The 19834-nt window shown below is 41.8% G+C and overlaps 1 protein-coding gene across 7 annotated transcripts in view; it reads right to left on the bottom strand.

Annotated features, from left to right (window-relative positions):
* LOC5508341 (myoferlin) overlaps positions 1-19205 on the bottom strand; it is a 34944-nt gene extending 15739 nt beyond the window's left edge. The window contains exons 1-34 of one of the 7 annotated variants that reach the window (XR_007311894.1): positions 18760-19205; positions 17928-17983; positions 17657-17748; positions 14738-14843; positions 13731-13873; positions 13511-13574; positions 13005-13136; positions 12511-12573; positions 12162-12212; positions 12049-12079; positions 11856-11920; positions 11295-11384; positions 10500-10550; positions 10335-10381; positions 6981-7063; positions 6761-6810; positions 6615-6668; positions 6473-6541; positions 6285-6328; positions 6058-6134; positions 5617-5717; positions 5350-5463; positions 5029-5128; positions 4533-4735; positions 4314-4420; positions 3743-3827; positions 3237-3347; positions 2825-2977; positions 2406-2555; positions 2106-2186; positions 1943-2022; positions 1259-1373; positions 713-815; positions 95-225 (exon numbers count right to left, since the gene is read on the bottom strand). Coding sequence is in view for 6 of the 7 variants with exons in the window: in XM_048728882.1 (XP_048584839.1) it covers positions 95-225; positions 713-815; positions 1259-1373; positions 1943-2022; positions 2106-2186; positions 2406-2555; positions 2825-2977; positions 3237-3347; positions 3743-3827; positions 4314-4420; positions 4533-4735; positions 5029-5128; positions 5350-5463; positions 5617-5717; positions 6058-6134; positions 6285-6328; positions 6473-6541; positions 6615-6668; positions 6761-6810; positions 6981-7063; positions 10335-10381; positions 10500-10550; positions 11295-11384; positions 11856-11920; positions 12049-12079; positions 12162-12212; positions 12511-12573; positions 13005-13136; positions 13511-13574; positions 13731-13873; positions 14738-14843; positions 17657-17748; positions 17928-17983; positions 18760-18859 (3102 nt within the window). In the remaining variant the exon portion in view is untranslated. Of the gene's footprint in view, positions 1-94; positions 226-712; positions 816-1258; positions 1374-1942; positions 2023-2105; positions 2187-2405; positions 2556-2824; positions 2978-3236; positions 3348-3742; positions 3828-4313; positions 4421-4532; positions 4736-5028; positions 5129-5349; positions 5464-5616; positions 5718-6057; positions 6135-6284; positions 6329-6472; positions 6542-6614; positions 6669-6760; positions 6811-6980; positions 7064-7638; positions 7662-7718; positions 7829-10334; positions 10382-10499; positions 10551-11294; positions 11385-11855; positions 11921-12048; positions 12080-12161; positions 12213-12510; positions 12574-13004; positions 13137-13510; positions 13575-13730; positions 13874-14737; positions 14844-17656; positions 17749-17927; positions 17984-18064; positions 18238-18759 lie in introns of those variants that run through there. The other 6 variants (XM_048728882.1, XM_048728883.1, XM_048728884.1 and 3 more) reach the window with 6 other exon arrangements.
* Positions 19206-19834: the final 629 nt, after the last annotated feature.

Genomic DNA, 19834 nt, shown 5'->3' with positions numbered 1-19834 from the left:
GTAAGCTGATGGCTTCGAGGCATCATGAATAGAAATTCTTAGCTCGAAAAAGAAGATATATTTTATTATTGCATTCAGAGCTTAAATGTCTCACATCGTCCTCGTCGATCTCAAGCTCAGCGATGAGTTTTCTGCTGCGAACCCATCGTCGCCTTCGGCACAAGTGATACGTCTTCTCCACCGGTCCGTAACCACCAATAGTGGACTCGACCGTGTACTCGTACCCTGTGGAGTGGAGTAAAAGCAATAAGGCAATGCTCAGATCGCGGAGACTTTATGATAAGCGGAAATGCTAAGTGTAGATTAAAAACAAGAAAGGCTCCTATAGAGGAGATTTCCTGATCGGCAGAAATGCTAAGAGAAGAGTTAAAACAAGACAAGGCTCCGACCGGGGAGACTTCCTGATATGAGACATGTTAAAACAATAAGAAAGCAATAAGACGAGAGGTACATAGCGTAGAGGTTTACTGGCCGGAAGAAGCGGGCGTAGATGTGTTGACAGGGTTGACTATATACAACGCCAAGTGAGTTCTTCGTTTTTGTCAGGCATCTAAAACCGTTGTTTACAAATTGTGAATTACCCTGCGATAAAATAAACATAGGCGTATACATTTTTCATTTCGCTCGCAGTAGCTGCTTGTGGCTGGGTTAATGTAATTAAACACGCTATATTATAACTATTGTTTATAAGCTGTTATGCGCATATATCTACCATCCTCGTCCACGGCCCTATTCAGGTCCACCATCCACTCAGATGTCCATTCCCAGTCTTCGTCGCACTGGATCTCGTCTTTGGCCGTCGCCGCATCACCACGCTGATAGAGAAACATTGACAATGACGTTAGGTTATTTGTATAGGTAGCGAAAACATGGAGCTTTATCTGCCAGCAAACAAGTACAGAAATTGATGTTGAAAATGGGAATACACTCGCAGTTTTGTTCTATTTAATATAGTACCATTGAAGATAGCCAATTGGGGCCGGTTCCTGAAAGGCTGGATAAAGCTATCCACGGACAAAACTTATCTGTTGTATTGGATTTGTTCAGGATTTATCCGTTGCATTTATCTACAGATTACTCTTATCAGGCCTTCTAGGAACCGGCCCCTGGTGGCTAGCTGCGAATTTTCAGAAGCTGCGCAAATGTTTAGCACAATTCTGACCCTACTTTAAAAGAATGATTCCTCATTGATCCTGAAGGAGCTCAAAACTGGTAAATTAAAATAGAAACGAATATCAACAGTTTTCGGAAGACTCACAACGTCAGTCCAAGGCACTGTAGCTGGACCCCAGCTTCCACCGGGCAGACGTGACTCGCACTGAAAAACATCCTCGAGGAACGTCTTGTGGCCACTGTCTCGATCATACGAGAGACTGAAACAGCAATGAAAAAGACTTTGACAAGGGAGACCTATAATTGAGGAGGCTCTCGTGTCTGTTGTAGGGTAACATACCAGAGAAGACAAAAATAATTTTCTTAGAGACGCATAGATTTAAAAGGTCTTCGGCTACTTACGCGATCAAAGGAGAAACTTGGAAAACAAAAGATATTTCCTAAGAGTTGCCTATATGAGGACGTCCTATTAGTTCTTTTGCCCCGAAACGAGAGAATGTATTGAAATAAGGAGCTTATCAAGGGACACGACATGTTGTGAAGAGAATGGAACAAAATAAAAGCCTAGGTTTTTATAGCCGCTGTTTTCACCATACGAGAGAATGCATGTATTGCAGACATGTTATTACTGGTTTGGGTAAATGTATACTTGTGGCAACTTCCGAAAGGATCAGTCTATTTTCAGTCTTTTTTGCCATGCGTTTCTTGTCTTTGGAACGCTTTATTCCCGCGAAAAGGCGCACAGGGAGCTATCCATGGGAGCTATCCATTATTTCCCGCTCAAGTCAAACCTTACGCCTATGTTTGCTTTTTGTGTGTGTGTTCTTGCCTGAGTTCCGGGTTGACAAACCAGTCTCCGTCAAACCGCCAGCCATCCGGTGCGATGAATGCTTTTTTGGGCAAGCTAACCTGCATTGAGATCGAGAACAGCAGAATGATTTGTTTTGGGGTGTCAAGCAACATCAGCGTGACAAAAATGCATCAAAACTTACGTCTCCTCTGGTGTTCGAGAAATTCGGACGAGATAGACCCTTGGCGGTCCACTTGCCAAGAATGTTCATCTCATTTTCGTACTGAAATAAAAAGGTAGATTGTACTTAATAAGTATACGGGTATAGTACTGTGATCAGTGGTGTTTCTGGCACGAATTCCATACTTACAATTGCGGAAAAGAAATAGTTTACTATGCGGAATATGGGGCAAGAGTGTGAAGCTACATGCATAGATCCTCACTGTCGGCTCAATTAAGAGTCTCGTCAATTAGTCAATTTTGCAGTAGAGCGTGAGCGTACCGTTTCGGCGTACACGCAGAAGTCTCCCTCAGTGAGCTCCCTGTTGGTCCAGTCCTCCTGGTGCTTTTCCAGACCGAGCCAGATCATCATCCTCACGTGGGCTGGGACCTCCGGGTAATCCTCGATGTTCTGCTGCTTTTTGCCTGGATACTAAAAAAATAATAAATTACTTGCACCTTACTCGCTGCTTATCAATGCGAGACGTCAAATATGCTGCCGACTCTTCTCGTTTTCTTTCAGCTAACTTACTTTTTTCATTTCCATTAAGACCATGGCAAAGACTATGGCTAAGCTATCTAATACTAATTACTTTTTTACCTGCGTCGAGTATTGCAGAATATCACTTTTCAATTCTGACTATGTTATCAAAGTTTATGTTTTGTATATAGATCTAGCTTGGTTTTGGGACTATAACACACCTTCATAAAGATATTCTGGACCTGTCCACAGTTTTCCCCGCATGCCTCGCTGTAAGGTTCGTACAGGACATCGAAGGCGGGAATGCGATAGTACGCGATTCGCTTGGTCCCGCTCAACATCCAGATGATCACATCAGGCATGCTGTTCTGGGGCTAAAATAGATATTCGTACATATGATACGCTTTACTCTCTGGTGAGAACTTCAGGCAAAATGGACATTAGTCAAATGTGGCAAGTTATAAGAATAAATGGGGTGGTTCCCCTTACCACAACGGACGGTTGGTAAAGAGGTACCCCTTGCCTAAACGGACGGCTATTAGCAAAGAGGTACTCCCTTCCTTGAGGAACGGATATTTCCAAAGAGGTGACCCCTTACTGGAGGGACGGATGTTGCGATGGAAGAATTCTTACCTCCACAGTAAGATCTCTCAGTCTCTGCAGAAATCCTTCAATTTCACCCAAAGCCTCCCGTACATCCGTTGCGCTCTCACGGAGCTTGATTGCCTCTTCACTGATAGAGAGCTGAAATGTAAACGAAACTAAATCAGTTTTTTTTAAACTCGAGAATGCAAAGAATTTGCTTCACGATATCAATCTGGATAGTTTCTTAAAGGGCGCAAGATATCATCACAAAAAAGCTGTCTTTACTCATGTGGGTTATGTTCGAGTCGCGGTGGGCACGTGATGAGATGAAGAATACACTGTGAACTTTAAGGCGCAAGTTGATTTTATCTTGGACTTCAAACAGAAATGAGTAGTTCCATCCATAGATTCTCCAGATTTCCATTTTTTGGATTGAATTCAAAGCTCCTATCAACCCAAAACTATTCCCGAGGAAGCCCTAATGGTCGACTCTTTATTGTGGACAAAGCCGAAGAGATTAACGGACTGAACCAGTTAAACCTTGCGGCACCCACCTTCTCCATTAACCTGACTTCTTGCAGCTTCAGGTCAAGGTCGTTGACCCCAGGCGTATTGTTGTCGATTTTAGGTAGCGGTTTTCTGTTGGGTCAAAGAGGAAAGTTGATATTGGTCTTGCTCTAGGTGTTTTCTTTTAGCTTATAGCGTTATGAGTTATGATGTGATAAACTTGATGATAATGTGTTTATAGTAGCTATGGCAGAAGAAATATTATTAATAATGATAACTTTTAATATAGTATTGAACGTCTATTAGTGTAGGTGGTCAAAATAAAGGGATGATCATGGAAATGGTTATGCCGACGATGACGATTATGGAGATGATGACAATAGGCGTGATGCCGCTGATGATAATGATTAGAATGATAACGATGACAGGCATGATGGTCATAGTAAAGATAATCGTGACGTAGGGCAATAATGATGATGATGGATGACGATGATGATGATGATGTTGGTGATGATATTTATGGTTATGATGGCGATGATGGCGGTGATGATAGTCTTGGTGATAAAGCTGATGATGATGAAGGTGAGGTGTTATATTCTATCGATTTAGTTGCTGTACCTGACGTCGTTGATTAGCTGGTCTAGCAGCGAAATCAGCAGAGTTGCGGTCTCTGCAGGCTGGGCGTTGGCCTCCAAACTCAGGTTCACTTTGTCCATATTTACCTCCTGAACATTTTATATACACAGTAAGCATTGTTGCGCTATACGGAAGATTAATTATGCAAGTATATCAGTCTACTTTATAAAGCCTAAATATGATGACTATTTCTCTACTTACCAATCTCTCGCACATGCGTGTAAGGATGTTCTTGGTGCCAAGGCGGAATCCGATGTCTTCCCAGTGGCTCTCCACACACACACAAGGCTTGGTGTCTCCCCACGGTAGGAAGTAATAGTAGCAGCCATCATACACTGCGTTAGTGGGCGGGGTTGTCGATGATGACGGGGGTACTGACAGGTCGAGTTTGTTGCCATAGTTACCTTTAAACAAAGAGTAGGTTAACTGTGCTACTGTGCACTTAACTGTGCTACTTGTTAATGAGCATTGATCTTGTTTTTGCACCTTTGACTTTAACTGAACTTTATTGAGAGCTTCCTACTCGGTGCTGTATGATTTGAATCGTTGGAGTCCACTGCACCACGTAACAGCCGCCTTACTTTGAATCTGTTTACGTGAGATTTGTTTATAATTTCGGGTGTATGTCTAGCCTTACCCACCCTGCCCATTCATAAGAGACCAGCATTGCAAGTATCCTTTCACAAGATGGACTCACCAATGCTGACTTCAAATTCGACTGGTCCGTCTGAACACGAGACCATGGACGCCTCCAGGAAACACGCGAACAGCTTGTACTTGCGTCTGCGCAGGTAAGGCTACAATAATCGATACATTAGTAGCTTAGGGTTGCTCTATGGGTTCAAAAGAACCACCCTTTGTTAGCCGAATGATGATTGCGAATGATGATTGTATAGTTGGTAGCAGAAGGCTTTGGAGATCATTGGTATAGTTTTCTTTTCGATATCCACCATTGTTAGCTAAATCAATTGGAATTCATAAGCAACATCGCCAGTAGTAAAACAAATCAGCGAGTTACCTGGACGCTTATGATTTCATGACTTTGGAGGTCATCCGTCGGAGACTGCGGTGTTACCCCGAGTTTTGTTTCGAGCTCAACCAGGACGCGCCCTCTATACGCAACGCCCTCACCCTTAAAAAAAAACTTGGAAATCAATGATTGGGCAACGGCCTCATCCTAAACTAACATGGTAATTAAACAATGGATAACGTTATCCCCCTACTATCATCAACATTATCACTAAGAAATCTTTATTTAATAATTGAGGAGTATCTTTGTGCTTACGTTTCCTAGGTTGAGATCATCGTATTCGTCCGGCAGATCAGAGTACTCCCTCGTTGATCCATACACGTTAATAAAACACGGACCAAACATTGGCAGGAAACCTTAAAATTAAGATAAAGCAATGAAGCATGAAACAAAATAACTTGGGACTTTATGGTAACAACAATGTCTTGCCGGTAGCTCGGGTTCTGATTGTATGGACAAATAACAATAAAAAAACATGCTCATTGTAGCCGAGATGTTGAATTAGGAGGGGTAGTTTCTGTATGGTCAGAGGCGCTAAGAATGCGGCCCATGCAGCTTCCAAACGACTAATGTCTGGCCATAAGTCGGAAACGGGAACCCTGAAATCAGTGTTTAAACACATAGGCAATACAGAACAGAGCGACGCTCTGCCAACTGCGCCATCCACGCTCAGCTGTGCATGTATGACGGACTCACCATCTTCGCCCTGACCAGATATGGCGGACATGGGCAGATGGGCCGTACCAATGCAGTCATCCGCTGTAAGTCGATCCCTGGCAGACAAGCAGAGCAATCGTTATGTTTGCTTTTGGGATCGTTTTTCTCGTTTGTGTAGCAAGTGGGCAGTCGATTGTCCGGTAGTTGCTCTTTACTACATCCTCTCTAACTATAATCATATATCTTAGTGTCCGTAGAACACTTACCAGTCAAACATCTGTAGCTTCAGTCGTTCACACATCGAAGGAAACTGGAAAAATATCAAGTCTATTTTTACCTTTTAGTAATTCGATGTATAGTATTTGATACTGGGACACGTCGAAGTAAGGTGGAGACACTTTGCAGCCCTGATCAAAGACAACCTCTACTCTACTAAAATTGTATTTTGTTTTACCTTGAACTGCACGTTCAGCTCCTGGTTGAACTCTGGATGATCGGAGTTGTAATGAATCCTTGTACGCGCCTTTATTAGGAAAAGTTAGTAAAAAAAAGTTAGGATCCTGAGAAAATCCAGAATCGAACTCCTCAAGTCATACCTTCATCCCAGCAAACGAAAACAATAGATATGGATCAACCAGCTCTTTTTGTTCCTGATAATATGAAACAAATAAAGTAAACATCAACACTTCAGTTGTCTCATTAAAACATGTAATCTTAGCAGACATTATCCTGGTTTAGTTACCTCTCCAACGCGAAGAACCCGTTTGATTCCTTCGATGAATCCCGAGTCCACTAAGAACAACGAACACAAGTATATGTAAGCCAATAATTTGCCATAGCGCAACTTTATTAGCCCGAAGAATGAACCACTTTTTCTTTTTATATAATGTAGCAAGGGTTGTTTTTGTTAGATACTAGTTAAACAATGCAAGAGTAGGTGTGTATCATTGTGAGCTCCTTACTTTGAGGTATGTCCTCCGCTCGGTAGACTTTGAGAGAGAATGTCGCAGGTCGCAGCATCACCCCAGACGGCTGAAGCAAGTTCCTGCGCGACACGTTATATAAAGAAATAAGAGATATTTCAGAGGCATGATGAGCATAATCATAGCCACGGATAATTGAGAGAAACAACAAGACATATCAGAGCCAGGGTATCTAAGACATGAGCTTTACCTACAGCCATTGGGCACATGTCAGCTTACGCTTGGCCCATTTGTGTCAGTTTATGATGCAAATTTGTAATATATATTATCTATCATTCTCTCGCCTTGTGATGCTAGCATTTTGTCGATGTGAGTAACAAGCAAGTACAAGAACTCTTAGGGTTCGTGCGCAGGCGCTAGTCATGGCGGCCACGTTTTTGCTTGCTCTGTCAATGTTTATAAAGTTACTATGCCTAAAGCAGCACATCGATCATCATTCACTGTCACCTACGTTCGTAGACACTGTGACACCTCTACATGGGTTCGCCGTAGCAGTTAGAAGAGCTGGCGTTAGTCCTTGCCGCATACGAATCGCTAAATCTGGGTTTTTCAATTCTCGACTCCCTGTTAGCAAAGCTTGTAAACACGGACTTGTTGTACTAGCCATCCCTGGATTCGACCCCCCAATTGACATTACCATCTTCACTGATGTTCCGCTCAACCCAGGACCTGTCGCTGCAGCTCGAATTAACAAGAACTTGGATGATAACAACTTACTGGTCGTCGGCCATGTCAACGATCCTTCGGCAGTTCATTTGCATAACCGTAATAACACAAGCCCCACTGTTCACTACGCAAGGGAGCATCTCCGTGATCTTGGTTCTCGGGGCTCGCTTGAAAACACGGACGTTTTTTCAAACTCTCAAAGATTTTGGAATATTTAGATTCCGCGGGAAAAGCGGTGGTCGTAGAAAGAATGGTATTGCTCGAACAGATAATAATCCGAACTGTGAACTCGAATCCAGCATCCCGAGGGACGTCCACCATAATGCTTGTGGTCCTGATTTGCATCCAGCATCGCGTATTACCATGGCAGCGCCTCCAGCGATAGTCGAGAAAAATATAAGCCGTGTTGCCCGAATTCCTGCTATTGTGGTATCCAACGTCCGTTCGCTTGCGTCTAAAATGGACGAGCTCAAATGTGTCTCCTCGATAAACTCCGCTGATGTGATCTGTGTCACGGAAACCTGGTTAACGGATCATATCCCGGATTCTTCTGTCAATTTGAGCGGCTATGTCTTATTCCGAAAGGATCGCGAAACTTTTGCAGGCGGCATTGCTGTGTACGTGAACTGCACGATACCCTGTAAAAGACTTACTGAGTTGGAACTCGACGGCTGTATATCAGAAAACCTCTGGCTGCAGCTACGGCCCCGGCGACTCCCTAGGCCCATTTCTGTGATCCTTGTGGCTGTTATTTACCACCCGCCTCGAGCCACCGCAGAAGACAATGAACAGCTCTACGCTCATATCCAACATTCCGTTGATCTCTACCTCCGGAGTCACCCGGACTGTCTGGTCTGTAAAGTCGGTGATTTTAATCCCAATTCAACCAACATCTCCCCATCTGTATTTCGTCGGAGGTGTGGCTTGACCCAGATTGTTAAGGTTAAAACCCGTGACACTGGCACCCTTGATTGGTGCCTGACCAACACCCCCACGATGTGGTCCGCACCCAAACAGCTACCCAAGATCGGAACCTCGGACCATTATTCTGTCCTAGTCAGCCCTAACACCTCTAACGCGAAACGTATCACCACGCGCGATACACGTGGCCTCGGGGGTGTGTCTACATCGGACGACCAGTGGTATTGCCAATTAATAGACGGCTATACAATCCAGTCTGTAAGCGACCTGCGCGAGAGGATTAACCAGTTCTTAGTCAGTCTTACATCGGACTTTGAACCTCTCGGACCCGGTGACGCCACTCAATTTTAGTGGATGAGATCCCCGAATCCCTTTTCGTCACTCCAAGGGAAGCGGGAATGGCTCTTCGAGCCACAAAAGTGAAAAAAGCACCTGGTCCCGACTCTATTACCAATATTGTGTGGAAAATATTTGCATTTGAGCTGGCCCCAGTTGTCGCCGATATATACAATTCGAGCTTCAAGGATGGCTATCTTCACCCGGATATTGAAGCAGGCAGCTGTTTCTCCAATACCCAAGCAACGCCCCCTGCCATTGTTGAGGACGATATTAGACCCATCGCATTGACATGCCAGCTACCAAAGATGTCCGAGGGCTTCACTCTCACAAGAGCTCTCCCTAAGATCCTCCGTAAACTCGATCCCAACCAATTCGCTGTCGCTGGGAAATCGACTATTGATGCTCTGGTGTACATGTTACACTGGTTGCTGGACGGTCTTGATAGGGGTAACTTCTCGGGGATGTTTTTCTTCGCGGACTTCAAAAAGGGGTTCGATCTCATTGATCACAAGATATTGCTGGCCAAACTCCACGGCTACGGTCTTCATCCATGCTTAGTCCGTTGGATTACAACCTTCTTGGAGGGACGAACCCAGTTTGTACGGATTTCCTCAGTAACGTCATCTGTTCAGCCCATAAATGAAGGGATTCCTCAAGGGACCCGGCTCGGTCCGGTGCTGTTCGCAGTCATGGTTAACGACCTCATGGCCTCGTGGCCCCCTCGTGCGAAGTTCGTGGACGATCTCACCTTACTAGAAATAGCCCCCCCCCCCCCCGAAATAGTGCCTAGGAATTCTCCCCCGGTCATGAACTTCCTCGTCGAGGATATCCACAATTATGCGAACAGTCACAATATGGTTTTGAATCCCAAAAAAGTGTAAATCAATGACCTTTGACTTCCTTGATTATAACAGCTGTGTGGGGGGTCCCATTGTTATCGGCAACGCGGTGTGGAGCGCGTGAGCACTTTCAAATTACTCGGTGTATCTACCTTATCTACCTAAAAGCCTCTGCTATTCCTTAGAAAAGATTCAGAAGCGGGCGCTCTCCGTTATCTACCCGAATCTGAATTAGGAGAAAGCACTTGTACAGGCTAATCTTCAAGACCTTGAAAGCCGTAGGCAAGATCTCTGTAAAAAATACATGTGTAATTTATCAGAAGAAAATCCTGTACATAAACTTATATTGTCAAGGACTATAACAATACCGCAAACGTACAGCCTGCGATCGAATGTAACCCGACGTGCTGCACCGTCAAGAACCAAGAGGCTCAGTGACTTTGTTTCTGTCAAGTATTTAAATTTTTTGTAATTGTTCCTGTAATTCAGTTCTATGGCTGCGATAGGAATAAATAAACACATTAGTAACATTAGTAAGCGAACCCTACCGATCCAAAATAGTACATACGTTTCGATGTCGTCATTGTCATCCTGGGCGGACTCTTTTGCAGAAGCCTTAAACAAGTTGAAACAAAAAACAATTTTAAGAGGGAATTTGTCAGTTGAGGAATGCTGGATAAAGACTTTTTTCAGAGGAAAAGGACGTTGTCAAAAGGAATATAGGAGCACTTACGGGTGCCTCGTCTCCAGGCCCCAGCACCATAACAGTCACTTTGAGATATCCCTGAAAAAATAAAAAACATATTTTACTAAACAGCTCTATAACTGATATATTGCTATTCCCCCTAGTCTAAATAGCCTCCTGATGTGGTGTCTCTATGATACCTTAGGGGATTGACAAAATGAGTGAATCAAGACAACAAAATAAAATACACACAAAGGTATAGAGAGTATAATTACAACACTTTTATTCGCTTTAATTGTAGTCCAAATTGTTATTTAACTCTAAATTGTGATTATTTATTACACTTTTAACTAATCTAGAATTACGTACAAAAATGGTTTACTCAGTTTTATCTTTTTATCTTATTTTTATTTAATGATTTAATAAGCATTTTCTTGCGTCATCTTCAATGGGTCGTGTCGTCAGGTGAAGTGAAGTTATCTTCGGTCTTGGTTGTTATCTTGTAGCCATTTAGCAGTCAGTCATCCCAAAAGAAGTCGCTTTGTATGGGAAAACAGTAGAAAGTAGTAAATCTCTAGACAGGTCTCGAACTGTTTTATCGGAAAAAAAACAACGATGATACACATTTATAATTTTTGACCAAATACAAAACCGTTTAACCTGCCGAACTTAATAAAGGGTTATGCGTAGTAGTTTATAAAACCGTACGGCACCTCGTTTCCGGTCAAAAGCTCGTCCTTTTTAGTATGTCGTTTCGAAATTTAGACTCATTTTAGCACTTTTTTTAATGATTTTAGCATCAAGCCAAATGTTAAAACAGACAAAAGATCGCTCGGTATTTACTGCTTCTTTTCCTCCACTCGGTCTTCCTTGGAATCCTCTGGATTTCCCTATCAGCTCCTCTTCTTCATTGATCGTAATCTCATCTGTCTCCTTAAAAATGGGACCACAAGACGACAACAAGCACTTTGACATCATAAAGAAAGATGGTTCGATTCAATGCAATAGAATGGAGAAGGATGAACTTTGAATTATGGATCCCACATAGAATGCTCGTCGCGTAGAGAAATTATACAGTAGCCAACGTATAACTAAAGTGGTTGGCAACAGTCAAGCGTGCAATATTCAAGGTGGGGCGGTTACTCAAATGGTGCTTCCAAAAGGAATGAGTGTCTAAGCTGATAGAAAGGACAATTGGGACTATCATGTACAATCATCCAAAGGTGGCGAAAACAATAATAACGCGGTTGCTAATTTTTACTTAAAAGGACAGAAACGAAACAGAACTGGTCAATACGCAAGAGAGATACCCCCTCCCCAACTCCTCTTAGTTAGCTAGCCAGGGCATCGCTGAAACCTGTGCTATCCCTCGTTCACATTTTGATAACATTATCCATCTATTACCTTGACACCCGCCATCTTGTCATCGGGGTCGGTCAGTAGGACCCACTTTCGGATGGCGGCGTGACCTGAAACGCGAAAACACGAATCCTCGAGTGAAATTTATTCATTCTTTTGTCTTAATTTGGATAATTTTAATGTTAGTGACAATAAACAAACAAATAAGCAAAAAAAAGTTAGTGGGACATAAGCATACCTGGTTCTTCGTAAAAGAAGCCAATATCGCACTAAAAGAAAGAGTAGATGATGCTCAAGATATGAAGGCAGATCAAAGTGTATACGATGGTGTTTTATGGTCAGCAGACTTACCTTGAAGTAGCCAATCATTGCATTTGCTCGCAGTTTCCTTGAATTAAAAACCTGGAAGAAAGCCACATTTGATAGATACGTGTTTCGATTCATTTTAAGAGCTTCACAAGAAAAAGGAATGTAACAAATGTCACTCTTCCGATCGATGCATAGCCGTAGCAAGCCTAGAATTATTTGGGGGCACGATACAGAAACAGTAAGAAAACAATGGGGGCCACGCCCCTACTGGTCATTTTCTTATAATTTTTGAAAATATTCGGGGGGGGGGCACGTGCCCCAAGTGCCCCCCCTGCTACGGCCCTGCGATGCAAAGAACACCAAAACATACGAAAAATGAAAAGTACATTACCTCGAAGCTGATGATTTCGTCAAACAGTTCCATGGGTGACATGTTGAAGTTGAAGAAGAATGTCTACATTCGAACAAGAAGCAAGACTTAACAAAGGGTTAGAAACGATGTTCTAACGTATTTGTGCGCTCCTTCAAGTTGAAGGTATAGAAAAAAAAAGGGAACCTGAACGTTGAACAATTTCTTCCTTTCATCTCGAAAGTTTGTTGGTGCTGATCAGACATTTAGTTTCTCCTTACCTAATCTTAGAACGGTTTTCTGGGAGTAAGTACGCAGCTGCTTTGTCTCTTATCTTTGTTCTATTATCTTTGTTCTACAAAGGAGTTCTTTTGTCTCTATTCTTCTCGTTCTTTGTGTCGAGGTGCGGATATTGTTCATTTGCCCAATCAAATTGCAGCTTGTAAGAGCTGCGTACTGACCCTTTTCTGGTGCTTATCAGTCGTTTACCATAGAATGGTTTGTTGGTGCTGATCAGACATTTAGTTTCTCCTTACCTCATCGTAGAACGGTTTATTGGTGCTGATCTTGACCTTGGTCTGTCTTGTCTGGTTTGCAACCGTTACCCTGGCAACGGGACTAATATTTTGCCCGGACAACTGCCGCCCTTCAATAATCCGCACCCGAACCTGTTGAGTTACCGAATACGAATCGTATTGTTACGAGTTATGGAGATTTATCATATTGATACGAGAGATTTGTCGAGTTACCACTCAATACAAATTATATTGTTACGAAAAGTGGAGATTTGTCGAGTTATCAATTAATAAAAACCATATTGTTACGAGAAGTGGAGATTTGTCCAGTTACGATATAAATCATATTTATACGAGTCATGGAGATTTGTCGAGTTACAATATACAAACCGTAATGATACGAGTAGTGGAAAAGTGTCGAATTACCATATAAATCGTATTGATACACAAGTGGTGAAATGTTGTCGATTTACTAATGAATACAAATGAGCATTTAGCTGAAAGATAGAAATTTATATTCCTTTTACCTGAAAATCTTGCGGCTTGTTTGATAATTTGTGTCGCTGGGTCTTTCTCTTTCTCCGTCTTTTCCTAGAAAGCAAAGGTAGAATATTGGCCAATAAGTCAAATCTGTGGGGAAAGAACCCTGTACCCCTAACATTTTTCGACCCATACCCTTCACCATACATCATACCCTTCACCATACATCATACCCTTTACCATCCATCATACCCTAAACCATCTCACCTTGCCTCGCTATCACCACCATCCTCTTCATCGTCTTCTCCGTCTGTCGGGCCTTCAACTTCATCTATCCCCTCTATGGTGATCTCCCCATCGCCTTCCTTCTGTATCGCTGGTACATACTCCAGACGGAGAGACACTTTGGCCTGAAAATATCATCACCTCATGTCAGTTTTTTGTCGACATGTGGCCAGTTCTGCAGGTGTTTACAGTGGCGTAGCCAGGATTTTTAACAGGAGGGGGACTAAAAGGGACTTTCAAGGCATTTGCTCCTGTATTTAAGATAATGTCTCATACATTTACTGTATTTTTGGCTGCTAAAAGGGGGGCCCTAGGCCACCCCCTGGCTACGCCCCTGGTTTATATATTTACACTTCTTCTTGACACCACACCATTCTTGGCTTACCCTATGCAATTCTTTCAATTGCGCCCGTCCACCTCACACTGTTTCGTCTTGTCGGACATGACTACCTGTATTCACATCCCTGCCTTTCTGTGCCTGAATTCATCCATATCTCCACACCCCTCCCCCCTGGTACTACTTACTGTGATCTGACGTCCGTTACTGTCTATTAGACCCTGTGACCCTTTCTCCACACCCCTCCCCCTCCTGGTACTACTTACTGTGATCTGACGTCCGTTACTGTCTATTAGACCCTGTGACCCTCTCTCCACACCCTCCCCCCGCCCCCCCCCCCCCCCCTGGTACTACTTACTGTGATCTGACGTCCGTTACTGTCTATTAGACCCTGTGACCCTTTCTCCCCACCCCTCCCCCCCTGGTACTACTTACTGTGATCTGACGTCCGTTACTGTCTATTAGACCCTGTGACCCTCTCTCCACACCCCTCCCCCCCTGGTACTACTTACTGTGATCTGACGTCCGTTACTGTCTATTAGACCCTGTGACCCTTTCTCCACACCCCTCCCCCTCCTGGTACTACTTATTGTGGTCTGACGAAGGTTACTGTCTATTAGACCCTCTGTCCACCCCTCCTTATATCACTCACTGCGGTCTGACGTCCGTTACTGTCTGTGAGGTTGACTTCAGCCTGCATCGTGTTTGAGGATCCCTTCACAAGCTCCTTGAGAGGAACAGTTGCTTGTCCGAGAAGCCTAGAAGGTGACAGGGATACGATATAAAGTGTCAAGAATAGCCATAAACCCTTTTCTCCGTTTGTTTGTCATGAACAACTGTCACGCAAATTGCAACTGCATCTCGTTGCGTATTTTATTGCTTATCACACGCTGAGACGTCATCTCTGCGTCTATAAGAGGAGAGACGCACGCAAAATGAGATATATTTGTTAAGTTAAATGGACGACATATATTTGTAAAAAGCTAGACAGCGAAAGGGAGGACGATGATAAAGAAAAAAAGGTTCCGAGACATGTCGAGGGAAAATTAGCATGTATGTATGATTGGGTAGCCAGAAATGGGTAAGGAATGGGAAGATTAGGGAGATACGGTGGGTGGAGATTTTGAAGCCGATTTTGGGTACACCCGACAGCATTTTAAAACAGCTAAAACAGCCGATCTAAAACGCAGTCAAGATCTACCACAAGCATAAATCAGTGGCTTATGAAATATTATACAACGAATCTTTAAGTATACCATGGAGCTTGACTCTAGCAAAATATTAGAATATGTTATAAAACAACTGCTTACAAAAACTAATAAAATAGGATACCCAATAACCCACTAGCCACATGGTAATAGGTGTGCAGCGCTCTCGATAATAGAAGTTGGTGGCTAATTTTAGTTTTTTCTTGCATTATCTAGACCTAAGATAATTGGCACTTAAACTATACGTGTACACTCTGTATAATAACGAGCTCAATGCACTTAAAACGCCTTATCATAAGAACGAAAAGCTTATCTGCTTATCCATGGATGCATATGAAGCTTTCTTCTCCTTTTTCGTTTATATTATCTAAAATCTTTTTTCTTTTTCTGTTTTGTATTAGAAACCTTTTAAACCCTATTGAAGATTGTTGAAATAATCTCTTGTCAAGTTCACCCCCATCCGCCTTCATATCATAGTTGAAAATTAAGGAATAGGGGAGGGTTAATTTCAAAGAGCATTTTTCGTAAAAATCTGCAAAACTCTTTTTAAAGAAAGTCTAAATACTTTTTCACCAGTAGTATTCTTTGGTTCTCAGTATTCATTTATAAAGATTAACATAAATGCAGAGTAAAATTAGCGACTTCTTTATCGCGATAAAGCGCATTATGAATAAAAGCTTCTTTGCCTTCCCTGCGTCGCGCGTTTGATAAGCCACTTGTCGGGGTGTGCGGCGGGCTATAATACATTAAATGCCCGCAAAATCGAGCATTATTATAACCAGTAACCAAAACCAGCTGCTTGCGACGCGCGACTAAATTGTAAAATATCGAAACTGCAACAAACCGACATACGTACACACAAGAAACCCCCTGATGACATAGACATGTAGATATGATAAACCATAAACACTCCTAAACATCAATAACAACATTGAAATAAGTCAGAGTAGAAATAGAATAAGGAAGCAGGCATTTTGGGCCAGGTGTTCAGTTGAGGTTTGTAAACATGGCGAAGACAGAATGATCATACTAATTCTTATGGTTGAAAAACAGTTTCACCTCAAATTATACTAGTGTTCTTTTTGCGTTTGACAACTAAGATGTTAGGAATGAGATGTTTTCACATTTTTGACAGTTAGTGTGAGGTTATGCTAATAGCCAAGCACAAATGTCACAGCCGAAAGCAGGTTGCCGTGGAGACCTTAGTTTTTATATATTTTTTATTCGTAAATGTGTAGATTCTTTTGTTTGCATGTTTTTTTTTTCTTATTTGACGCTTGGGGCAGATTAAACTAGGTTATAAACACAGTCCTAAATGATTGGAAATATAATCAAATTTATTTTCTAGAATAATAAATGCCTTATTATTTGCATGAAACCATAGACATTTAGACAAAAAAAAAAAGAATGAAAGACGTATTCAGAGAAGCTGAAAGATTAAAATGAAATTATTAAAATTAGTTAAGCTGTTTCCTTAACTGTAAAAAGAAATTGTTTAAGTAGTATAGCCCGAAGTAATAAATGGCCTCGAATAAATGGAAAGGAGGGATGTAGACGAAACGAAAAGACAGCGTATGTTTGCCAAACGCAGGGGACAAAAAACACACACATGAAATTTGAGTAACTAAAATATTTATGCCAAAAAACTAAGGGTATTTTTAAAAAGGACAAATCGGAAATAAGATATGGAATATAAAAGCTTTTCTGCTGTCTACCCTTAACTAGCGGCGAGGGTAATAAATACATAGCTAAGTAGGGGGTATTATAAATCAAACTTGTGGTATTCATTTGCATATCGCGATCATTAGGTGTATTTACAGAGACTTTTTCTCAAACTTTCAGCAGTGTCTTGCTGTTACAAAAATATAACGATCAAATGAAAGAAATAGCACCCAAAATATGATTAAACTCGGCCAAAATCTTTTACATAGAAGAGTATAAATCGATTGCTTTTTATCGGGCGATGTCCGGTGATTGACCATCAGTTTTGTGGAGTAAAATAGATATAGAAATAAAGGAATCAAAGTGGTCTAAAAAGTAATTTCCGCCGATTGTCATTAGAACTCCAAGCCACAGAACCTCTTGGTAGAAAAGTTTGTGAGAAAATCTAGATTTTTATCTCTTTCTCAGGAGTGTGTAAAGTAAATATAAATTTACTGACTCAAACGGCTTTGTAAACGGTCCCCGCGGTTGGCATAAATTTTAGATTTCATTTACTGCTAAATAAGCATGACTTTTACATTAATCTTTATTATTAAACTATGCTTTTCTAATCATTATTATTATTATAAGAACATTTATCTCCGGCTCCGGGCAATTCCAAAAACTAGAGTGACTTTTCTTAAAGCAAAAGACTCCTCTACCTGTTTCTCCCGAGCCTTTCCCAATCTTTGACTTGTATATGTAGCGACTCGTCAGGCGAGAGGGCACGTTTCTGGAGATCCCATTCGAATTTCTACGGTTGACGACAAACATGATTTAGATTTGCGGAAGTAAAATAAGTGCGAAAAAGTCATCAACGGTTGGAACCATCAGCTTTAACGTCAGTTACCATAAATATATATTGTACTTTTTTATATTAATTTTGCCTTTTCTTGTAAATACTTCCCGAGTTTTCTAAGAAGGGTTTCTTACCTCGTTCCAGACAGGGTTGAGCTCATCTTTGATCACTTCGGTCTTCTTCTTAGAACCTGATGGACACATGCAAGAAAAATAAGAACATCCTACGCCGAAACTTCCTCAAGGTTTCATCACACGCGCATTAAACTCACCTAGAAACCCTACTACGACATAAGGATCACTTTTGCCGACGGTCTCGACATTAGGTAGGTCCGATGCACTGATTACCACTACTCGTAGCATGTTGAACGAACGCGAGCTAACAAGAAGTGTTCAACCGTCCGCCATTGTGGCTATCCCCTTTCATTTGCATATGAAAATGCGCTTCATAATGTAATCAGAAAATCTTGGTTACATCACCTTCAGAAACAATTCGCCCGGTTACATTGACTTGACCGTAAAATCGCCCTTAAAAAAACCCTTAATCCGTAATTATTACAAAAAATACACAGTAGTACTAACTTCAATAAATCGCAACTCTACCGTTTTTAAAACTGATTAATGTTTTCTTTTTACCCTGAAGTAATTGCTTGTTTCGCATGATAGGTTTAGTGCTACAAAAGATTGTTTTACTATCGACTAGAGCGATCAAAATGTGAAAGTGTACTGAAAGAAACCTTATGAAAGATTAGAAAATAAAAGTAGCAAGATAAGGGACATATCTCGCTACGTTAACCATTGTGCATTGTGTTTGGATTCGTAAATATAAAGGATATATCGCAGCTTTCTATATCACTTTATGAAATAATCATTGAAACGGATTTTTTTTTATGATCGTTTTTATTGTTCGTAAAAAGCTTTGTTTACTGTAAAGGGAGTATAAGTTCAGCTCAAATCATTTGCTTACCTTGCACGGAGAGTTCAGCGAAAGGGTCGCTCTGTCCATTCTGGTTGATTCCAGGTAAGCATTTCGCACGTAAATTACTGACGTAAAGTTTTCCCGGCATGTTTTTTAGTACATTGTTCCCTGACCCGTTGGCAGTATGGCTGGCTATACAATAAACGCCTTTTCGCTCCTCGCCGGACGGTATGGCTGGCTCCAGGCGCTTTATATCGATCACTTGATCTTGCCTCTTGACGATGACAAACCAACCCTTGCAGGTTTTAAGTTAAGCCAACATACTTCGCGCATGTTTTACTGGTCTTGCGCTTTATCCCCGTGAGTATGGCCAGAATACAAAAGCACTGCAAGTGGAGTTGTTCTTTCCCCGCCGAGTTGCATTTTTACTGCCCAAAGTGTCTTATTGTTGGTTTATAGCGCAGGTGGTCCCATGAGAGCATACGTACAAGAGATCTTCTAAAACACGACAATTATGAACAAGGGAGTCGAGCGTGAGGTCTAGGAATGTGTGACAAGTACTAGCGGACTGGGCAGTTGAAGCTCGCCGCTTTCCATTACACACCGACATGACGGAAAAAGTTTCACATCAAATAAGAAAAAGAGCTTCTTTAATTACTTAGGGTGTAACAGCAAACGAAATATCAAATGCGACTTTTTGTAAAGTGTCATTGAAATTTGTAGCTTTCGCCTCAGCGTTAAAAAGTGGCGCGAGGATGATCAAGGAAAGTACACTGAAAAAGCCAAAATCTTGAATATTTCCATTTCGGTCGGTGGTATTATAGTGTTGGAGTGTTGCATTCAGCTGTTGACAGCAGACAGAAGGGCATTCCAAAGATTCGAGTATTGAAAAGGGACAGTGAATTTCTTTAGATTTACACACGGTAATGTAATTGGCGGCAATGTCATTTGCATAGCTGGTGTTCTATAATGTGCATTTCGCTGCTACACTCTTTCTTTTTTATAAGAACCTTTCTTATAAGAACGTGCAGCCTGAGATTTCACAAACTTTAAGAACATGCTAAAAACATGCCGAGGCTCAGATAGCATTTTTTTTTACTTTTTTAGTCCTAATGCGTTCTAG

The sequence above is a fragment of the Nematostella vectensis genome, chromosome 6, assembly GCF_932526225.1.
Source record: "Nematostella vectensis chromosome 6, jaNemVect1.1, whole genome shotgun sequence".
In the NCBI taxonomy this organism is placed as follows: domain Eukaryota; kingdom Metazoa; phylum Cnidaria; class Anthozoa; order Actiniaria; family Edwardsiidae; genus Nematostella; species Nematostella vectensis.
This window is presented reverse-complemented; position numbering and strand designations above follow the sequence as displayed.